Source organism: Diuraphis noxia, unplaced genomic scaffold (genome assembly GCF_037042655.1).
Source record: "Diuraphis noxia isolate RWA-SAM2 unplaced genomic scaffold, SU_Dnox_SAM2 contig0003, whole genome shotgun sequence".
NCBI classification, from domain to species: Eukaryota; Metazoa; Arthropoda; class Insecta; order Hemiptera; family Aphididae; genus Diuraphis; species Diuraphis noxia.
In genome coordinates this window covers 14,338,704-14,359,728 of record NW_028301713.1, presented here as the reverse complement: position 1 = coordinate 14,359,728, position 21,025 = coordinate 14,338,704, and the positions used below count along the sequence as shown (strand labels likewise).

The window sequence follows — 21,025 nt, the reverse complement described above, 5'->3', positions numbered from 1 at the left end:
TCACTATAGTTATACTAATTCGTGGCATGTGCGACGTGTGTATTCGATTGGCAGTGGTCGGGAGAGGTGGTCACTGGTCACGGGGTTTGAATACACCCTCCGGGCCTTAGCGACGAGACATGTGGTGTGTATAATTTTTTGGTTGAGCTATTGGAGTAAGGCTGTAAGAAGAATAAGCCATTGAAATTCGAAGGTACATAAAAGTTATCCAAATAATTACCGATTATAGTACAAATATTTGTTACTCACTACAAATGTCTACTTACAGGCAGGGCCGGTGCAAGCAAATTTTTAAATGTAGGCAAAGATCAAAATTGCCGCCTCTTGTTTTATTATAACTTTTCTTATATGCCGCCTCTATATAAATATTAATTTTGCCGCCGTAGGCTTATGCCTACGTCGCCTACGCCTTTATAACCGGCCCTGCTTACAGGCTACATCAATACCATATAGCCAACGTTTTTGTCTAAAAAATCGAATTAACACTTTAAGCCTAGGATCTATAAAAACAATTATCCAACCGCCCTCTCCTCTCACCCGACTGATAAGTATAAGCTTTTTTTTATTGATCCCCTTGACCCCCCCATAAATAATCCACTGACTACTGGTAGTATAAGCTATTATATAACCAATGTGGCAATTCACTATATATATACTATATATATATATATATATATGTATATCAATATATCTATCTTAAATAAGTACCTACTGCCCTGCTGACTACTGCCTGTCTGCCTATACTATAAACATACTATCTTCTACTATCAGCAAAAATTTGAAATAAACCAAACAAAAAAAATCAACCATAAAAAATAGTCATTTCAATGTTTGGTCACTAATTAATGGAAAAATCGTTTTACTTTTACTTAAAACAGATAAATTATATTTGTTATTTAATTTAGTATTTAAAAAGGCAGTGAATCGTTTAACAACTTTACCTAAGCAGCAAAACTAAATTATTTAATTTAGTGAATAAAAGAAAATTTTAACACAGGCTACACGGTTTAACAGTAATCGCCAAATCGGAATGAGACCTTGATTGTGTAGTAAAATAAAAGTATACCTACCAATGCTAATAGTATTAATGACTTTTATCTAATACCTTTAAAAATAGGCCATAAATTATTTTTAATTTTTATTATACCTATATATAGAAATAATTTTGTCGTTTTCAAGTCACTCCTACATACAAGTATATAATTAAACAAAAAAATTGTATTTAAAAATTGGCAATTAATGTATTTTGTACCTATTAATATATTATTATTATACTCGTATAAAATAAGACATTTTTTTTCCAATAACTTTTTTTGGATTAAAATTTACATTATCACCAATATTGGTTATTTTAAATTTCTAAATTCTAAAAATATATTAGACACAAATTATCTATAAAATTCGTGTCAATATAATATTGTACTAAAATTGGACACTGTAACTAATAATTTTTATTTGAAGCAATTTTCCAATATGGATTATTGTTAGTATGGGGGGGGGGGCTAGTTTTAAATGCAATACAACCGTACAACCACTTATATTACAACAAAGATATATCATAAGAATCTGTTTAAGTAAGCAAAATCAGGATCAACCACCTGCATAAAATTTAAATTATTAGATGTTTTACCTCATAAAAAATGTTATAAATTAACTATAAAAATAGGTTATTATGTTAATAATTAGAAATTATGAATCATGGGTAGATGTAAAAAACATGTTATAGAAGATACAATTGAGCGAATGACGCTATTCGAAATTCATTAAAAAAAAACATTAAATCAAATTTTTTGGATCTCGATCTATTTTTGTTTTTAATTGAATGCCACTATAAATAAAAACAATGTGTTCAATAAATCCATGAATCCTAAAATGTCTAATATAAATAATTCATGTATGATATTGAAAATCATTTATTGTTGTCTGATTTATGATTTATTATAAAAATAGAAAACAAAATATAATATTGTCTACAGAATAATTATAAGACAATAATATATTTTGCAATATTATGTTATGAGTATAGGAAGGTAATTATGCTTTAATAAGTAATGACTCTTGATTAATGAGCATAACCAATTTTTAAAGAATTAGACCTTTATGCAAAATAAAAATTCAAATAATTAATGAGTTCCAAACAGGCCGGACTAGTCGGACTCATGTGGTGGGGGGGGGGGGAGGCAAGGATTGATGTCCCACGTAGACTGGGGAATTCTAGAATATCTGTTTTCGGCAGGCTGATAAAATACATTGTCTGGCCGATTGCGAAATTTTATCCAACATGGACCCCCCGGTAAATCTATTAATTTAAATCCGCTCCTGGATTCAAATAGTATTTTATTTTTGTATTTCATCAATGATATTAAGTACGTCTTATTATGTGACGTGGGACTTGTGAATATTGTGAAGATGAATTTTAAGAGTTGATTGTACATTTGCATTTTTAATGAAATAATAAATATTAAATAGGTAGGTAGTAAAATGTAAAACCAACTACCAAGCCACAAAAAGCATCTACAGTCTACACAGATAATTTATTCCTCCTTGAGTTGGATGTCTAAAACAATTCATAGAGGGAGCTACTAGCTTTAAATAAATCAGACACGACGTTATGACGTCACAGATGAAATCAAATTTTATTATCATGATACCGTTCTACAATTAAGCTGCAGTGAGTACTGACTATGTGCAACTGACTTCTCACTACTGTAGTGTTGTTTTATCAGCCAGTTTTATATTCTCATCCTGCGTGTTCGTTTTCTATGTTATCGTTCTTGCGAGTTATGATTTGTTGTGCTAAAATTTATCTATAAATTGTTTTGAACATAAGATATTTTAGTGTTTACGTATGTTAGTATGCGTATGATGTAATTCTTAACTCTAGTAAAACTGTTAAATTACATTTTGGTTATTGAAAAATAATTTAATTTTTAAATTATGGCCTGAACTAATCTCAGTTAATAAGTGCGTTTACCATAAAAATAAATACACATATTTTGTGAATTATACAAGTTAAAAAGAGCATGTCATTCATGATGGTTGACCGACTACCTGTTCCTAAACTATCTACATATATTTCGGCTACTGTCTTATCCATTTCAGCAGCTACCTATTATTCAGTTAAGTACAGCCTTGATGCATCACATGAATCAAATTCTAATATTCAAGTTAATGAAGATCCAACAAAAACCGATCCGATGGATGTATATTATGAACAAATGCTTAATGTGTTGGCATTTATGCTTCAAGATCCTCTTTGCTTTTTGGTAAGTAAAAGTTAACGCACAAGACACATATTTAATTAATAAATATAATCATAAAATAATAAATATTAAGTTAGTAAATTGACTTTGAACTGTTTATATTTTTTATATAAAATCAATTATGATTCAAATTTTTAGATGTTATTTCTCGAGCTTATTGAAGAAAAATATAAATTATATAGTCATAGATAGTAGAATATTTTTAAAATTTAAAATTAAAACAATAAATTATACCTAAATTATTAAATTATGTTTTATCCCTACGCGTATTATACAATATACATGATATATGTTGTTAGTTCTTATTTCATATAGCATGCATACATCCTTATTCTTTACTTTACATTAATGTGAAGTAGTAATTACCTAGATAAACCATTAATTATTTAATTGTAACCTATTTTCCTTAACAAATAATCCAATTTATTTTGATAATTAAATAAATAAATATTTTATATAAACTATAGCTTAAATATTATATTTTTATACTATATTATTTATAATCATTAATACATTTTAATTATTCAATTATTTTAGTTTAAAAACAGCTTAATGATTATTGAAATCCCTATTAAGATAAAATTGTATTTTATTGAAGAATAAAAACTATTCAAATATACATAATATTATCTTCATACTTTGGCTCCTTGGGAAATATGACACATGTATAAGTTTTATAGAAATACAGCAATTAGAATTTTAATTCATGAGTGATAGTAGAAATTTAGAATATCAATTAGTTTATTTTATGTAACATTACTAACTTTCATTTAGTTAAAATTAGTTATTATTTTTATTAACCTTAGTATTTACTAAAATAAGGAGTATTTAACTAAATCAATTAAATTGATCTACCTGCCTCAGTATAAAATAATTTAATTTTTCAAGGTAAACATAATTTTTTTTTAAGCGATAATATAAAGATGTAAGATGTTATCCTTAAAAATATTTAAATAATTTGGATTCTCATATATTTATACATTATTCAGCTTTAGTTGATTATTTATGTGCAGTATTGACAGTCCAAAATAAATTATTTGTATTTGTTTCTTTTTTAACAATATTTTGTTAATAGTAGGTATAATATAATTATTACATTATAATATTAACTGTATTATACAAAACATTATATAAACACAATAGGTACTGAGTATCATGCATTATAAATAATATAATATAATAAATGTAAGTTAATATGTTTCATTTTACGTTCTTAGTTACTACTCCGGTTACTACCAAAATAATTTACTACGAATTTCAGTGATTTATTTTGCAAAACTATTTAATGATGTTTAAAAATGTTATTGCGTGTTTATGACTGTAGATTGTAGTATAAGAACAATTTAGATTATTGTCTTTTTTATTCAAATACATATTATATGTATAATATTGCATAAACTTAGCTTAAAAATGTTTGAAAAATAATTTACTTAAGAGGACTCTACATACATTTGTTGTCTCCGTCTCACAAGTGCGTAACATATTAATATATTATCAAATTTATGCTTAGTAGATCACGTTTAACTCCGTTATTTTAAAAATTTGAGGAAATTGACCAATTATGATACTTGATGGTAAGATCTTTATCTGTGTTTAACAAACATTGTTTATGTGTGTGTTTTTACGATAACTTAATTTTTAAGTGAGTTATGAGCATTTTTAATTTACGCTTTTTTATATACGCATAACTTGCGACAAAATTGAACTATCGTAAAAAAATCTTATACAAACACAGATAATATTCTTAATATTAATATTTCGTAATAGGTTTATTCAATCTAATTTTTAAACTAATGTAGGTAAAGCCTAAAAGTGATCTGCTGAGCGTAATATTTTTATATTATGCATTTGTAAAACGGAGACAACAAATGCCATTGTTACGTCTTCTAAAATTCTCCGAAAATTGATATCGAAAAATGTACAGTCTTATGACTCTTATGAATTATATAACATTATGAAATAAACTATTGATAAAATGGCCATATTAAATTAAATAAAGAGTCCTAATGTTATATTATGCTATGTTAACACAAAATAGGGTTTAACTTTAGTAACTGTTTTTCAATAGTTCTATAAAATCAAAAAAAAATATTTCCTTATTATAAAATAAGTACTATAGAATCTAAAATTAAGGAAGCTAACTTTAAAGATAGTTATTTAATTCCATTTAAAAATAAATTATATGTTTTGAGTATTATGTTTGACTAACTTACTGGTTACTGGGTGACCTTAACTATTTTTGTTCCGTGTCTAATAACGAAGTAATCGGCAATATAACAAGTTGATAACAATCATATCTTATAAATTATTATAAGTCAAACTTGTTTTATATTATCATTTTAATAATTTAAGTGATTTTTTCGGGATTCGATTGAATCTTTTTAAATAATCTTAATAAATCTCATAATCTCTGATATAATTTCTAGTTATATAGTCTTTCATGCATTTTTCGAAATCCAAGTGGTCATTTTTCATTATTTATATTTATAATTTAAAATTTTTGACAGCCGTAATATTATGCTAACTATAAAGATAACAGAGCGTTCTTTAATATATTATTGTAATATTATATTATTAAACTATAAATATGTAATTATTAATTTAAATAAATAAAACAAATTGGTATTACATTGATTACCAAATTGGATTGCACTTTATCTTTTATCTTTTAAGTATTTTAAAATACTAGTATACAAGTAGTATACTATAATAATAGTATAGTATATAGTACTACTATACTGTTATAGAACTTTAACTATCGATAGTGTCCATTACTAATAGATTCTCATGTTATCTCAAATTACTAACACTATTTTCAACAACCTATAATGGTGCAAATTACATACCCCCATATTATTATATTCTTTCTATTATTATATCCTTCTAATTTCTTTAACAAAGAAGTAATTATATTATTATTATTTACCTATTTACGTTAAAGAATTTTATAATTGAATTAACCTCGAACTCTAAAAATAATACAATGACTTATGGTGTATTGTGTTGTAGCTATTGGTAAATACTTATTGTATTCTTTACTTTAAAATATCTATTTTATATTTTTGTCAATAAATTATAAATTATATACTAATTTTGGGTATTAGAAGATACGTTAAGGTTTTATCCGTTTAAGCTTTTATCTTCTGTCGACAATCATACAGCATCTATCGATCGTATTAATATTTCATAAATAAAATTAATGTCAACCATATTGATAAACAACGTAAATTTTTGCTAAATATATTATAAATATTTTCTTGTTACTGATGAAGTAGTTGAAAAGAATAAGGGGCTATAGAAACTTTAACGACTTAAATTAATTACTAGTTGTTATTTTTGTCGATATGAATGAAGTATGACGGTTTAATCTTCGTTATATTGACGATATGTTTTAATAATTTCTTAATAATTTTTTTAATCGATTATGTAATATTTAATTACTACTAGACTAAAATCACACCAACTCAAAAATTAGCATGATTTTATTTACATTTTTTTAATGTAAGAAATTATTATACCACAGTTTAGATTCTGTGCAGTGGGGAAAATATCACCAAGTATATTGTTTTTACAGTGATTTTAGGGCGATATTTTTGTGTAGTAAAAAGTTTTCAATCTTTGATATTGAGAATAGTTTCTCAAAACAAAATGTTCTTATATCTAATTCTCGATAAAACATTTTAATGTCTTAATAATTGGGAAATATTGATAAGATACGGTGTGAATATGGGAATAGTTTAATGTTGCGTTTACCCACGCAACCCAGTTTTCAATAAACATCGATTTTGTTTTTTTATTTTGTAATTAAAAATATTTAACATTTTTTAATTACAAATTAAATAGTTAAAATATTTACCTATTTATTGGTAAAAAAATATAAAGTAAGTTATAGTACAGTATTAGTTGTTTCAATAGTGTGGTGTACATTTTGATATTAGAGGTTATTGACCTATGATTAAACTTTTGGGTAAAATATTATTTGTGGATTAGTATTATAGATAAAAAAAAGTTAACTAAAAATGGTCATGACTCGCTTGAAAATTAAAATATCAAATTAAATCCAGGGCATAAGCGCAGATAATTTTCTTACCTAAAAATTTGATAGTTGGTCAATTCACTGATATCAAAATTAACCAGACGCTACTACAGTAGAAACTCGATTAACCGTCAATATCGGTCCCGGGACAATTACGGTTAATCGAATAGATGGTTAATAACAGAAATATAATAATACAAAACAATTTATCAATAAACGTATATATTTTACTACGTAATTTTTTGACAAAAATAATAAATATAATAATAATAAATACTAATAATATATATTATGTATTAACATAAAGAAAACCATTCTAAAAAATATTAAACAAAATAATTCGTCATCTTCTGTTTTTTTTTAAGGCATGACTGTACGAACTTTTTGAGTGGCCATATATTTCGTATTTTACGAAGAAGTAAGACCTATGTTGCATTTGCCTCCTCTTGTACCTTAACCGGTCAATGTATTTTGATAACATTGCTTCTACTTCAGCGTGGCTAGTTGATAGTTTTAAGTCAAGCACTGAATCTTCGACATCGTCATCAACTTCTTCGTCAACGGCAGTGACATTAAAAATAATTTGATCGTCATTTAAAATTTAAAATCCTCCATATCTTGTTTATCACTTTCTAAACAATCCGTTACTTCTTTCGTTAATAATATTTCACTATTCAGTCCATTACAAAGTTGCAAATTTCTTCTACACTAATAGTATCAGATTCTTCAGATTCGAACGGTGTTATTTCGGGCCATATTTTATTCCGCCTATTCTTCAGATTTGGTACAGTCAGATCAGCCCATACACTGGCGAAATTGAAAATAGTTTATTGCATTGATATTTTTAACTATATTTATACGCATGATAGTCGTCGCGGTACCTAACGGATTTTATGGCGATCGCATCATTAACTTTTTTTTAACGGTGACCGATGACGAATAACAGAAACTGACGGTTAATCGAGTTTCTAGTTTTCTACTGTATATACTATATAGTTAATGAACATTTGGTGTGTTGTACGTCTAAAAGGCTGAAACCACTAATGTATGACTAATATATTATGTTCCTCTTAAGTTAAAAAATATATTTTAATAATAACATAATATACATAATCTTATATTTAATTAAAGTGTTATAGAATAATTTATAAGTTGATATTTTAGTTTTCTTACATGAAAATGTTTAATTCTATAAATGTATAATATCATGCTTGGATTTAAAAGTAATAACAGATTTATTAACTTATTTGAACACAATTTATTTATTAAAATCATATTATTTTGATTTGAAAAAGTATTAGGTATTTCTCATTTTCTTAGAAGTTTTATTTGTTTATTTACTCGTATATGTAAAAAAGAAAAATATATTTTACATGATAAAAATAATATAATATTATTAGTTATTAAATTTAATGTCATTTATGGTAAATAACAAATCTCCTGTTATCTAAATAAATGATAAATATTTGAACGCGATGTAAATTGTTTATGTTTATTATTCGGGTAGAATATTATAATAATTATAACTTATAAGTTATAACATCTAAAAACTGAATAGTGATATCTATTCAGTGAAATTTCATTTATTTCGTGACTTAGGTCAAGTTCCTAAGTCCATTAGCTCTTCTCGACTAAATGCTAATACATTTGTTACAACATAAAATTCTTAAATATAATTAATTCATATTATAATATAATAATATATTTGTCTACGTAGTATAAACATAATTGTGTACCAAGGTCGTGTTAAAATATTGTATGAGTAAAAAATAAAAGTCTGTACATAGATTAAATATACCCTAACCTGTATATTTAATCTATGGTATGTATAACTATATTTTTCAAATTTTAAGACTATTATATTATATTACACTATTATATTTTTTATAATATACCCGGAAGCTGATATATTATACAGTAAAAATAATAAGAACTAGGAAAGATAATTATACTTTTGTAGTTTAGTAAATAGTATTACTGTATTTATGTGGGCTGCAAAAACCCAATTTCATGATTATCCAATGAATCATAAATTGTTGTCTTAAGTTTGATTCTTAGGAATCAATGTATACCTATTTCAATATAATTTATCATTATTATTAATCACAATAATATTATGAGAGTTGTTAATATTTAAATAACATCACAAAGCAATGGTGTATTGACAGCTGATCAGTTCATATGTTCATAATAAATTTATAACATTGATAGGTACTACCTATTAATTATTATTCCATATATTTTCAAAACCTTTGTAGTTTGTTTTCTCACAAAAGATATAATTTATATATAAATTATTAATGTATTTTTCTTTTTATATCTAGAGATATCATTGGTTTTAATTTATTGTGTTATTGACTTTAAATAATTATATCTGTAAATTTACTTTACTTATTAGTTATTACCTGTACACTACTAAAAAGTCCGAGGTAAAAAAGTCCTAGGAAAAAAATTCCGAGTAAAAAAGTCCGTGTTTAAAAAGTCCGATATAGGTTTGTCATATAATTAGGTAAAAGGAAAAATTAATACTTAATTTAATTAAGAAATAATTTTAATATGTAATTATATTTTATTTGTATGATTAATTATTTTGATTGTTTTATATTTATATTTATATATTATAATTATTATCATTGATTTTTTTTGATATTATAATATTGTACCGGACTTTTTTGCCTTGACTTTTTTTCCTAGGACTTTTTTACATCGGACTTTTTTTCCGCGATTCGTTATCATCCTACTTAATAATATTATATTGACTATATAGTATTAATTCTCGTGTTGTTGGATTTTGTATTGTTTTAGTAATGTATACAGATAATTTAAACAAACAGATTTGTTTATAATTAGTTATGGTCATATTTGTGCATGCTGTGCTTTCGTTATTTAAATTAAAAATTAATATTAAGTTTTTTTTTATAACATTATTAAAGATAAAACTTGTTCGCTAATTATACTATTAATATAAAATATATCGAAATAATAAATATATCGTACCATTCGTACCTAATACAACAATATATTTTTAGCAATAATATCATATCTATAAGCATCTAAAATGTTTTAAAAAAAAAATAAGTTATTATTATATCTACATTTAGATAATGGATTAAATTGATAGAATTCATGATTTAACTATCCACAGTTTGATGAACTCAAGCGTTAATTTTTAAAGGAGAGAGGTAATTTTAATTGTTAAGGTCAACTAGGCACCATTCGATAAAAAACAAATTGATATCCTTGACATTATTAAACATTAAATATGCAAAAATTGAAAAATCAGACATTGGCCAAAAAATCGCAAGTATAAATGCAATTTTATGGTTGCATGATATTATGTAATATGCATATTATTATTAGTCATATAATATGTATAATATTTATGAGATTAAGAGGACCTCTGCAGTGGCTCGACGCCAGATAGTGATGGTACATTAATAATTTTGATTTTAATACGATCGATAAAAAATGAATTGAGTGGAGCTTGATTTTCATAAAAATATTTTATTTTAACCTAACCTGATCAGTAGTGTAATTTAAGAGCAAGGTATTTTAAAGCAATATTGTTTTAAAAATATGCATTACTTACCTCTCAGAAGTATAGTTATAACTTATAAGGTTATAACTTATAACAAAATTGTTTTCCCGGCTGTTAAAACCCGATATTTATCATATTATTATCGTATTTCTATTTTAATATCTGATCACAATCTATCAGAGTATTCTGAAACAAATAAATTTGTCCTGGTAATTAGTGAAAATTAGAAATATAATTTATGAATTAACTTAAAAAAATTAAAATTTAATATATGACATTGTGAATTGTCGTGGTGGGGATTTTTCATACTTACATAGTACAAAATTTATTCATAACTATGCCTAAAAATATTTAAAATAATGGATATTATAGTTTAAACTAGTTAGTGGTTTATTACTTAGTAGGTATATTCATGTTCATCAGAAAATTCAGAACTCGGATAAATTAGATTTAAATTGAGTATGTTCATCACATTGAATTGTTATTTCAAATAACATATTTGTTGTTGACGGCCTATAAAATCTATTTTTATATTACTATTTTTGCAGTTGGTATGTCTTTTTATTTTATAATATGTTATAGATCATATTAATTGAAATTATAATAGGAATGAAGTATGTATACTTAATATAAATTGATTTCATTGCTTTTTTTTGTCTTTCATCATAATCTACCTACCTACTGCAGTTTAGAATTAACATTTATCCCCTATTATTATTTATACCGAGTTATTCTTTTCTATTAAGTTATAAGTTTCTTATTGGTTATTAGTTATTAGTTATTACTTATTATAGTCATTCCGTCATTATTTTGAAATATTGTCTAATAGAATCTAATCGAGTTCAGAGAAATAATATAGCTTAATAATATTCCATTATAAAAAAAAATAGTTATATTGACATTTTGACAGGATCAATTTCTATAAATAACTGTTTGAGTTTATGAATTATAAACCAAATAAATGATAATGTGTTATATTTCATTCTCTCTAATAATCTGTGATTTAAAAAAAATAAATCATATTTAGTATTTTTGTACGAGATGTGAACAACGGTTTAAATTTAAAAAAATGATATTTTCTATAAATTACATTTTTGTGTTATTTTTATCAACAGTTGCTTAATGTATTAATTAATCAATTTTTTAAATATTTTTCAGGTTCTTTGTAACGGCGCAATTTGTAGCATAGTAATGATAGGCGCCGTTATACAGTCACTTGTTCTCGGTAACTTAAGACCAGTAGAGCACGTACAATTTCGGGAACGTCTTTGGAACTGGGTCATTTACAAATTCATATTCATGTTTATAATCCTCAAAGCTTATACATTGGATAAAGTAGCTCTTTGGCTATTTTGGTATTCTACCCTAGGATTTCTTCATTTGATGACCAGTTTGTGTAAAGACCGATTTGAATATGTAAGTATGTTTTTTTTACTAAGAGAACGCCACACTCGTATGCGTTGTCTTCGTCTTACAAACGTATACTGTATAGATCATAGTTAATTGTGCGTTCCAAATAATTCAATTTAAAGCTAGTTATGAGCAATTAAAGAAAAGTTAATTGTATGTACATCTTGAAATGCTTATAACTCGCTTTAAAATTGAAATATTAAAAAAACACCCAAATCATCGACTAGATAATATTCTTAATCCTAAATTTGGTTCACTCTAAAATTAAACATAACAGAGTTAAATGAATTATTCAGAGAGGTATGCAGAACGTGCAACATAGAAAAACTACTTTCGTGGGAAAGAACCAAGAAGAAGGCTACAGTCATAACTCATAACTTAACTAAGAAACAAAGTGTTCTAACTATGAAAAGAAAAACATTCACTGTGTAACTTCGTTTTTATTTTTTCGATATCATAAATATAAAAAAGTTTTTATTGTTTAAAAATTAATTATTTAAAACTATTGAATAAATTTTTTGTATTTGTCTAATCGAAAAAATAAAAACGATTTTGTTATTGTTGCATAGTAAATGTTCTCCTCCTCATATAGTGTGAAAATTTTGTTTCTTGCCAAGACTAGCTTTCTCGGTTCTTTTTCGCACCAGATAGTTTTTACTATGATTTACGCTTGTAATACAGTGACAACTCACATGGGGTGTGGCGTCTTCTTAATACTTTATTATTTTATGTTATTATCGAAATAACACTCATAGGTACAACATCTGGAGGACATCTACACATAACACTTAAATTTGTTATAAAAATGTTGTACTTATTTGTTAATTGTTATTAAATAATAAATATTGACTGGGGCGGACTAGACTGGCAGGACCAACTGTCTATAAAAAACTAATTTTTTAGTTAATCCTTTTTAGCATGTCTAAAAAATGTTTCGGCCTGAAATATTGTTCCAGTCTGTTTCTGAATATAGCGATTGGTAATGCTGGTAAAGATGTATGGGGTAATATTGTACTAAAATAATGTGCTACTATTTATTAGAGTGCATTTTTTAGCTAGTCAAATATATAAATAAAAGAGTGAAAGTAGGTAATCGCTCTGCTATATTTTTTTTTATGGGAACCCGCGGCAACATATAATATTGGGTGTGGGGTGGTGTGGTAGGGGTTATTTTTATGTGTAGGTTTTTAAATTGGTTGGGTCGTAGCACGTTTTTGTATGTGTTGTAACTGTTGTAAGGATATATTGCTAAAAATCCCAGGTGGTCACCCATCCAGGAGTGCGTTTCCGCAGATTAAGCGTGCAACCGCGCCTCACCAACCCACCCTCTGCTATTATAGGTCTCAGGTATACCTCTTCAACTCGTCATTAAAAAAGGCACTGTAATGTATATCTAATGTGTTAATTTGAATTCAGTGATAAATTATCATTATATTTTATAATATAATATTTGTATTACTAATAAATAATGAAGTAATTTATTTCAACATTAGTAATAAGGTAGGTTGAATTAATTTTTGCTGATAAAATATTTAAAAAATACTATTGCGTATAAAATATAATAGTATATTATAAAAGTTTCAAATATACACAAATAATATCTTAAAATTATAAAAATTAACCAAAATTATTCTTTATTTAAATATTATTTAAATTTCGTCCAAATTTTAACTTCAAATGCTTGATAAAAGTAATCGTGCTATTATAAATCTTAAATATTTATTCAAAAAACAATTCATAATTAACTTCATAATAATGATAACGTTTAAATAATTGAGTAGTTGCCCAAACGTTATGACGTCAATATATATACACAAAAAAACAATAATGACATTGATTCATTTCACTTATAATTATTTTTTTATCACTAAACATCATTATTTATTATCAACGTTTAATTTATTTTTTACTAGTTATTCATAAATATTCATATTTAAGTGAGTATTTAATACATGATATTAATCTTTCTTCAATCATAATATTATATTTGTATGGAATACAATAGTATCTATTTAATTTATATTTGATATTATATTAACCATTTAATCTCTCCCCCCTCAAGTACCTTGCATACCAGCTGTGTGCGTCACTTGACACAAACATAATCTATATTGTTAAGCTACTTTTAACAAGAAAAATAATTTATTTTAGTGCATTCTACTTCAGAAAATAAAGTATTGGAAAGCTATGAGTGGTGGCACATAGTAGAGTTAATCAAATTATATAACTGTTGAAGAATATTATTTTTTTTTTTATGTAAAATTAACTCCTTATGATTTCTTATTAATTTCTTATTAAAGAATCTGATACCTATCATTTTAGTATAGGATAATCCCCAATACTCAAGTGCTTACGAGCAATAATATTATGTAGTCCATATTACTGTGTGTCATTGATTTCATACACATATATTATATACATATCAGGATTAGGGCAGATATTTTTACATAATTATATACTCATCATAATTATCAACAATCAATGAAGTCTTATCTAAAAACAGATAAACGGATTTTAATTCTACATTTCGTTTTTAAAGTTCATAATTATAAATTATCAAATTTAGAAAGTTGATCTTTACTATAAAATTTTTACCTTTATAGTTAAATATTTTTTTTTTTTACTAGGGGGAACCCATGGCAACATAGGCTATTAGGTGTGGGGTCGTATGGTAGGGGTTATTTTTGTATATTATGTTTGTAGTTTTTTAAGTTGGTAGAATTATAACACATGTTTGTGTGTGTGTGGCAAGGATATGTTGCTAAAAATCCCGGGTGGTCACCCATTCGAGAGCTAACAATTGTGACCAGTACATACGTTCAATAGTACATTTAGGATACAACCATGTTTCACCAAGCCACTAATTAAATAATTATATCATTTTCTATATAATTGTGTATCTATACAAATATATAATACAAATATGCAATCATCATAATGTGAAAACATGGCATATTTCTATTAATTTTAGATCTTAAATTATTGAAATTATAACCTTACAGATTATAAAATGTTTGTTTAAATAACTCAATAAAAAGTGTTTAAAATATGTAATTTGAAAGTGATACATTTTTTTATTTCTATAATTTTTCTTTCCTCAGATATACTCGTCAAGATATGTAATGAGATATAACATAAAAATACACTTCTTAAAATACCCATAATTGTTTAGTTTTTACATATTAAAACAATCAATGTTATTTTTGAATAAAACATAATATTATCTAATTTAATATTACTTAAAATGACGCTACACACATATTTGTTGTCCCCATCTTACAAGTACTTAACATAGCAAATGTACACTTAGCAGATCGCGTTTAATTTCTTTCCATTAAAAATTAGAGCAAATTGAACTATTATGAAACTTGATGGTAAGAACATTATCTGTGTTTGTATGTGGATTATTTCCGATAAGTTAGTTTTTAAGTAAGTTATGAGCATTTTTAATTAAAAATTTTTTATATACCCATAACTTACTACAAAATTGTACTATCGAAAAAAAACTCACACACAAACACAGATAATGTTCTTAACATCAAGTTTCATAATAGGTCAATTCACTCTAATTTTTAAAAAAACAGGGCTAAACATGATTTGCTGAATGTAAATTTTGTATGTTATGCACTTATAAGACGATGACAAATGGTTGTATACCATCTTCTTAACTATCTTTGTCTATTTTTCTTGTAAAAAAGTATTCAGTTTCAAAATTTGATATATGCAAAACATCTAGTTTTAGGCAAAAAACAAAAAAGCAAACTTAATATATCTATGAAATTATTTAACTTTTATACAAATCAAAAATCAAAATGTTATAGAATAGTTAAAATTAATAAATAATTTTCTTCTAGATGTGGATGTCTATGGGTACTGGAGCTAGAGTGAATTGGAAATATATTCATATGTCTGTACTTTTATCTATTGGATTTATATTTTCTTTGTTGCTGTTGAATTTTGCATACCTTGTTGGCCTCACACTATCAAAACATATATTTGCTTTTATGGTCATAGAGGTAATGATATTTTTTGTCATTAATACATTTATTTTAATTTTGTTTACTTGCATTATATTTTTTTTAACATCAATTCTTTTTACAGTGCCTAATGTTGGCTGGAAGTATTGTCCATATATTTCTTCGACATTATATCCAACTTTTTCATCGTAACTCTATAAACCATACAACTAGTCCGGGTAAATTGATTTACTATGCAGAATTAGGTTTGGATCTCGGTATACGTGTGATGGAAATCCTTCATTATTCACATGCTATTATATGGACCAGTTCATATTTAACTATGGCTGGTTTTGTAATATTTATGCATATGAGACAACTGATCAGTGATATTCAAAAACGACTACAAAAACATAAGAATTTTCTTTGGGTACATTCTCATCTAGAAAAAAAGTAAGTTAGGTATAAACATAATATTGATTAATAAAAATAAAATAATAATTTGCCTTTTTCAATCACACATTAAATAAACAACTTAATATTTATTGTGTCAATAAAATGAATAAATGATAAATCTTTTTTAATATTTTTAATTATGTTTGCCATAATTCAATCAATGAAATATAGATAACATTTAAAACTTATTTCCATAAAAACATAACAATTTAACATTTAACTATATTTTCATAGAAATAAATTCCATAGCTATAAATAATATTTTCTATAATTGTTTTATGAGTATATATAAACAATGTTATAAATTTATTATATTATCAAACATTTATTAATTTTTAATATTTCTAGTTATAAGTGATTAAGGATATTAAATATTAATTTTATTAGCAGTAAAATAATAGTATTTCAGGTTCTGATGGTATGATGGTTGTTGTTTATAATATAATATTACAGTATTTCTATTTATTGATGATATATTGATTCAAATCTGGTTGTATATAGTAGTCAATAGTCATTATGATGTTATATGAAATAATATTCATTTGCCACTTATAAATAATAATAATAAATGTATTAAGGCGGTTGGAGCACTCCTTATTTTTTGTGGTTTTAGACAAATAAGTGAAAGATAAGTTTACCTATTTCCTGAAATTTGATTATTGTTTTGAGTTTATGTATTTACTTATAAATTATTTATGAATCATTCCATGTTCTGGGTTATGTAAGAAATACATTTTTGATCTTAGTATTCAATAAAGCTTTAAAAAACTTTTAACTTTCAGAAATTATAAAAATATTTTTCCCCAGTGACCCAGTGACACTTGGCTGGGAATCAACGCTGTCTAGAGTCTAGAATTTCGTTTTTATGTTAGTAAATATTAAATATAGAATGGGAGGAAATAAACTTAAATATTATTGATCCACTAGTCAACATACAAATAATTGGTGAACAAAAGGATTAAATAAATAATGTTTTATGGTATTCCTATGAGGATAAGTATTAATGTTTCAACCTAATAATTAATTTCAAAAATATGTATTTTAAATTAAGTAATTATGAAATTAAAATATAAAATACATAAACATTATCAAATAATTAATTTATACTGTTTAATTTTCTTTTTTAATTTAAAAGTTGAGTAAAGAACTTTATATAAACTATTGAGTTTTTTAAGTGTTTACTTAAATAAAATGATACATTTTTACATAGCTATAGAAAATTTAATAACATTTTGTTTAGGTAAAATACTTGACTTCCAGTATCTAACTACTTTTTAAAATATTCTATGTTTTCCAGTTTATTATTGTTTATTATGGTAAATATTTATTAATTATAGTAATATTTTAGTTATCCTATGGCAACTGCTGAAGAATTAGATACAAATTCTGATAACTGTGCAATATGCTGGGAAAAGATGGATTCTGCTAGAAAATTGCCTTGTGGTCATTTATTTCATAATGGATGTTTACAATCATGGATGGAACAAGAACCATCATGTCCAACATGCAGATTGTCATTAACATTAGGTCATAATCAAAATATGCCGATGAATTCAACAAATAATGGTGGACAAGAGACATTGGGCACTCATACTCACATTCCTCATCATTTTTTCCACTTCGATGGTAAAATACAATTGTTTGAATTTCATACAGTTAAATTAAATGATTTAGATATTAATAATTTTTTTTTTGGAATATCTTAATTTAAAAAATTTTAGATTTATTCTATACTAATGAAACACTATTTTAATTACGAATAAATTTTAAAACCTTAACCATATAAACTGAATATGTAGTAATATAACTATTGATTACAAGTTCCAAAAAATAAATAACATTTTTAATGATATTTTGACTAAAAAATACCAAAAAAATATTTTTGATTAATTCTATACTTATAGGGTCTAGATATTTATCATGGTTACCAAGTTTTTCTGTTGAAGTAACTCATTCTTTAAGACCTACAAGTCAAATACACACTTCACAAATGGAAACAATGGCTCGACAAGTAAGATTTGTTCATAAATAAAATGTATAAGTATTATAATCGATCTATTTTTTTTTTTTTTTATTAGGTTCTACAATTATTTCCACACTTTAACATGCATTCGATCATTGAAGATTTGTCAACTACCCGTTCTGTCGATTTAACTATTGATAACATATTAGAAGGTAGACTGGTGGCACCTCAACAATTTATTGAAGAGGAACCTGTTGTTGTCGAAACTACACCAATTGTTAACAGCGTTGAACAATTCATCAATACATCTACACCTACTAGGTAAATTAATTTTGCAAAATATTAACTATTGTAGGTAATGCATTGATCAAGTCAAACAAATTGTTTATAATATGTATACCTAAGATATTCTTTAGTGTATATCTTGGTGTTAAAAAAAAAAACACATTGAACATTATATTATGTTTATATTTTGTTTTAGTTTTAACACTAATATTAGTGAACCTGCAATTGATGGACTTGTAAGTACGGGCAGCCAGTTTTCTAAGTCACCCGATGAAAGAGAAAATATGCTAAGAGCTCGAAAACAGGCAATGATTATGAAGGCCAGACAGAGGTACATGAGCAAAGATGGAGATAGTTCATCAAAAACTGACTAATTATGGCATTGTAAAAGCACAGGCATGCACACACTCACACAAAATAAAGCTAAGACTGTGATTAAAACCCATTATTTGATTTAAATTTAAGGATATAATATAAATTATTGCATTTGTATAAAATAATACATATAAAGTTCAAGATCTAGATGTCCAATTCAAAAATCCAAAACAATTATTTGTCCTCAAAAGTATGTCTAAAATGATAAAACTATAAAAAAAAAATCATATCTAGACAATTAAACATTGTTGTTGTTGGTTATCCTACCTCAAAATGTATGACAACTTTACTCTTAATGTTCACGAGGTGTCCTATATGTTTGAAAAATATTTTATCATCATTAAATGTTTGGGTTTTGTACATATTTCCTGGATTTTGAGATATTTTTTGTAATTTTATAACCTTTCTATAAACTAGAACTAAGTTATACATACATCTTGATTTAAAACCCCTTCTTTCAGTAGATCCCCTATATAATGCATAACTAACAGAAGATGTTTATTGACAAGATTAATATTTTGATTTATTTAATTATAAAATTTAATTCATGTGGACATTTTTGGTATTTGAATTTGCTGTAGTTAAATATTTGTCCATTAATTTACATATAGTTATGCTTTTAACCTATAACTAAATTTATAGGCTATACTGAATAAATATAAATATGTAATGATTGGTTTTCTGGCTCTGACATTAAGAATGTAATATGTAACAATATTTAGCAATTTGTTGAAAGCATTATTCTATGCTGACTATATTTGCATGCTATTTCAATCTGGATTAAAGTTCTAACTGAGATTATTTTAAAAAACAAATATTTTCAAAGGGTTAAAATATTGCTGAACTATTGTAAAATTTATTATTATTGCATTTATCATTTTAAAATTATAACATTAATTATATTAATTTATGTAAAAATGTTATAAAACACATTGTAAAATTGCTCAGTGTAGTTTATAGTTTCAACAGAATTGTTGTTGAAATGGATAAAGAAATATGTTTAACTTCATGGGCCAATTATATATGTAAAATACATCATGTATGGTTTTGCACTGTTTTAACTTTTAACAATTTACCAATACTATTTCAAGTTTGAGTGATTTTTCTATAAAATGTAGTAGTTAATGTTACCAATAATTAGACTTTGTCTCACAAATTTGTATTATATATACCTACAGTGTAGTAAAGTATTCTGAGTAATTGTTATATTTTTTGATTGGAATATTTGTCAGAATGTTTAAACGGTACAATAGTAAGACATGATTTCACAATTCGATAATTTAGAAAAAACATTTTCAAAAATATACTTTGACAAGTGCCATAAAATATTGGGGACTTGTTGTTTATATTAGAAAAATTATATTTTGACCAAGCTAATCAGAAAGAAAAATTTATAATATTATGTATATTTTTAACAGTCATAAATGATCTTTAAATAAAAGGCTCAGGATTAAAGTAAACTTATTTTACCAAAAAAATAATTGTGATGATGCTAACTTTTTTAGAATATTTATACTTCACAAATAAATTTTTGTAACATGGTATAAATATGAGCCTTTTTTCATCTTCTTAATATATCCATACATTTATAACACACACACATATAAATATATTTATTTTTATTGATTATTTATAATTAAATGGAATGTATTATATTACAAAGCCAATACCTGTCATGATCTAAACAAATGTAACTTATATTTAAAACATATATTTTTTGTGATAAAACTATGTTAGAAGACT

The 21,025-nt window shown here is 25.2% G+C and overlaps 1 protein-coding gene across 1 annotated transcript; it reads left to right on the top strand.

Annotated features, from left to right (window-relative positions):
* The first annotated feature begins 2,674 nt into the window (after nt 1-2,674).
* On the top strand, nt 2,675-19,707 carry LOC107172847 (E3 ubiquitin-protein ligase AMFR-like). Its single transcript, XM_089222583.1, has 8 exons — nt 2,675-3,266; nt 11,996-12,253; nt 16,102-16,263; nt 16,349-16,656; nt 18,008-18,285; nt 18,564-18,670; nt 18,738-18,943; nt 19,104-19,707. The coding sequence occupies exons 1-8, from the start codon at nt 3,024-3,026 to the stop codon at nt 19,279-19,281; spliced, it is 1,740 nt and encodes a 579-aa protein (XP_089078709.1). The 5' UTR covers nt 2,675-3,023; the 3' UTR covers nt 19,282-19,707.
* Nucleotides 19,708-21,025: the final 1,318 nt, after the last annotated feature.

Excerpts from the sequence above, each read along its gene's own strand:
- LOC107172847 (XM_089222583.1), top strand. The coding sequence starts at position 3,024 with ATGTCATTCATGATGGTTGACCGACTACCTGTTCCTAAACTATCTACA. Across the intron at positions 18,286-18,563 it reads TCATTTTTTCCACTTCGATG|GGTCTAGATATTTATCATGG; the intron begins GTAAAATACAAT and ends CTATACTTATAG. Across the intron at positions 18,671-18,737 it reads TGGAAACAATGGCTCGACAA|GTTCTACAATTATTTCCACA; the intron begins GTAAGATTTGTT and ends TTTTTTTATTAG.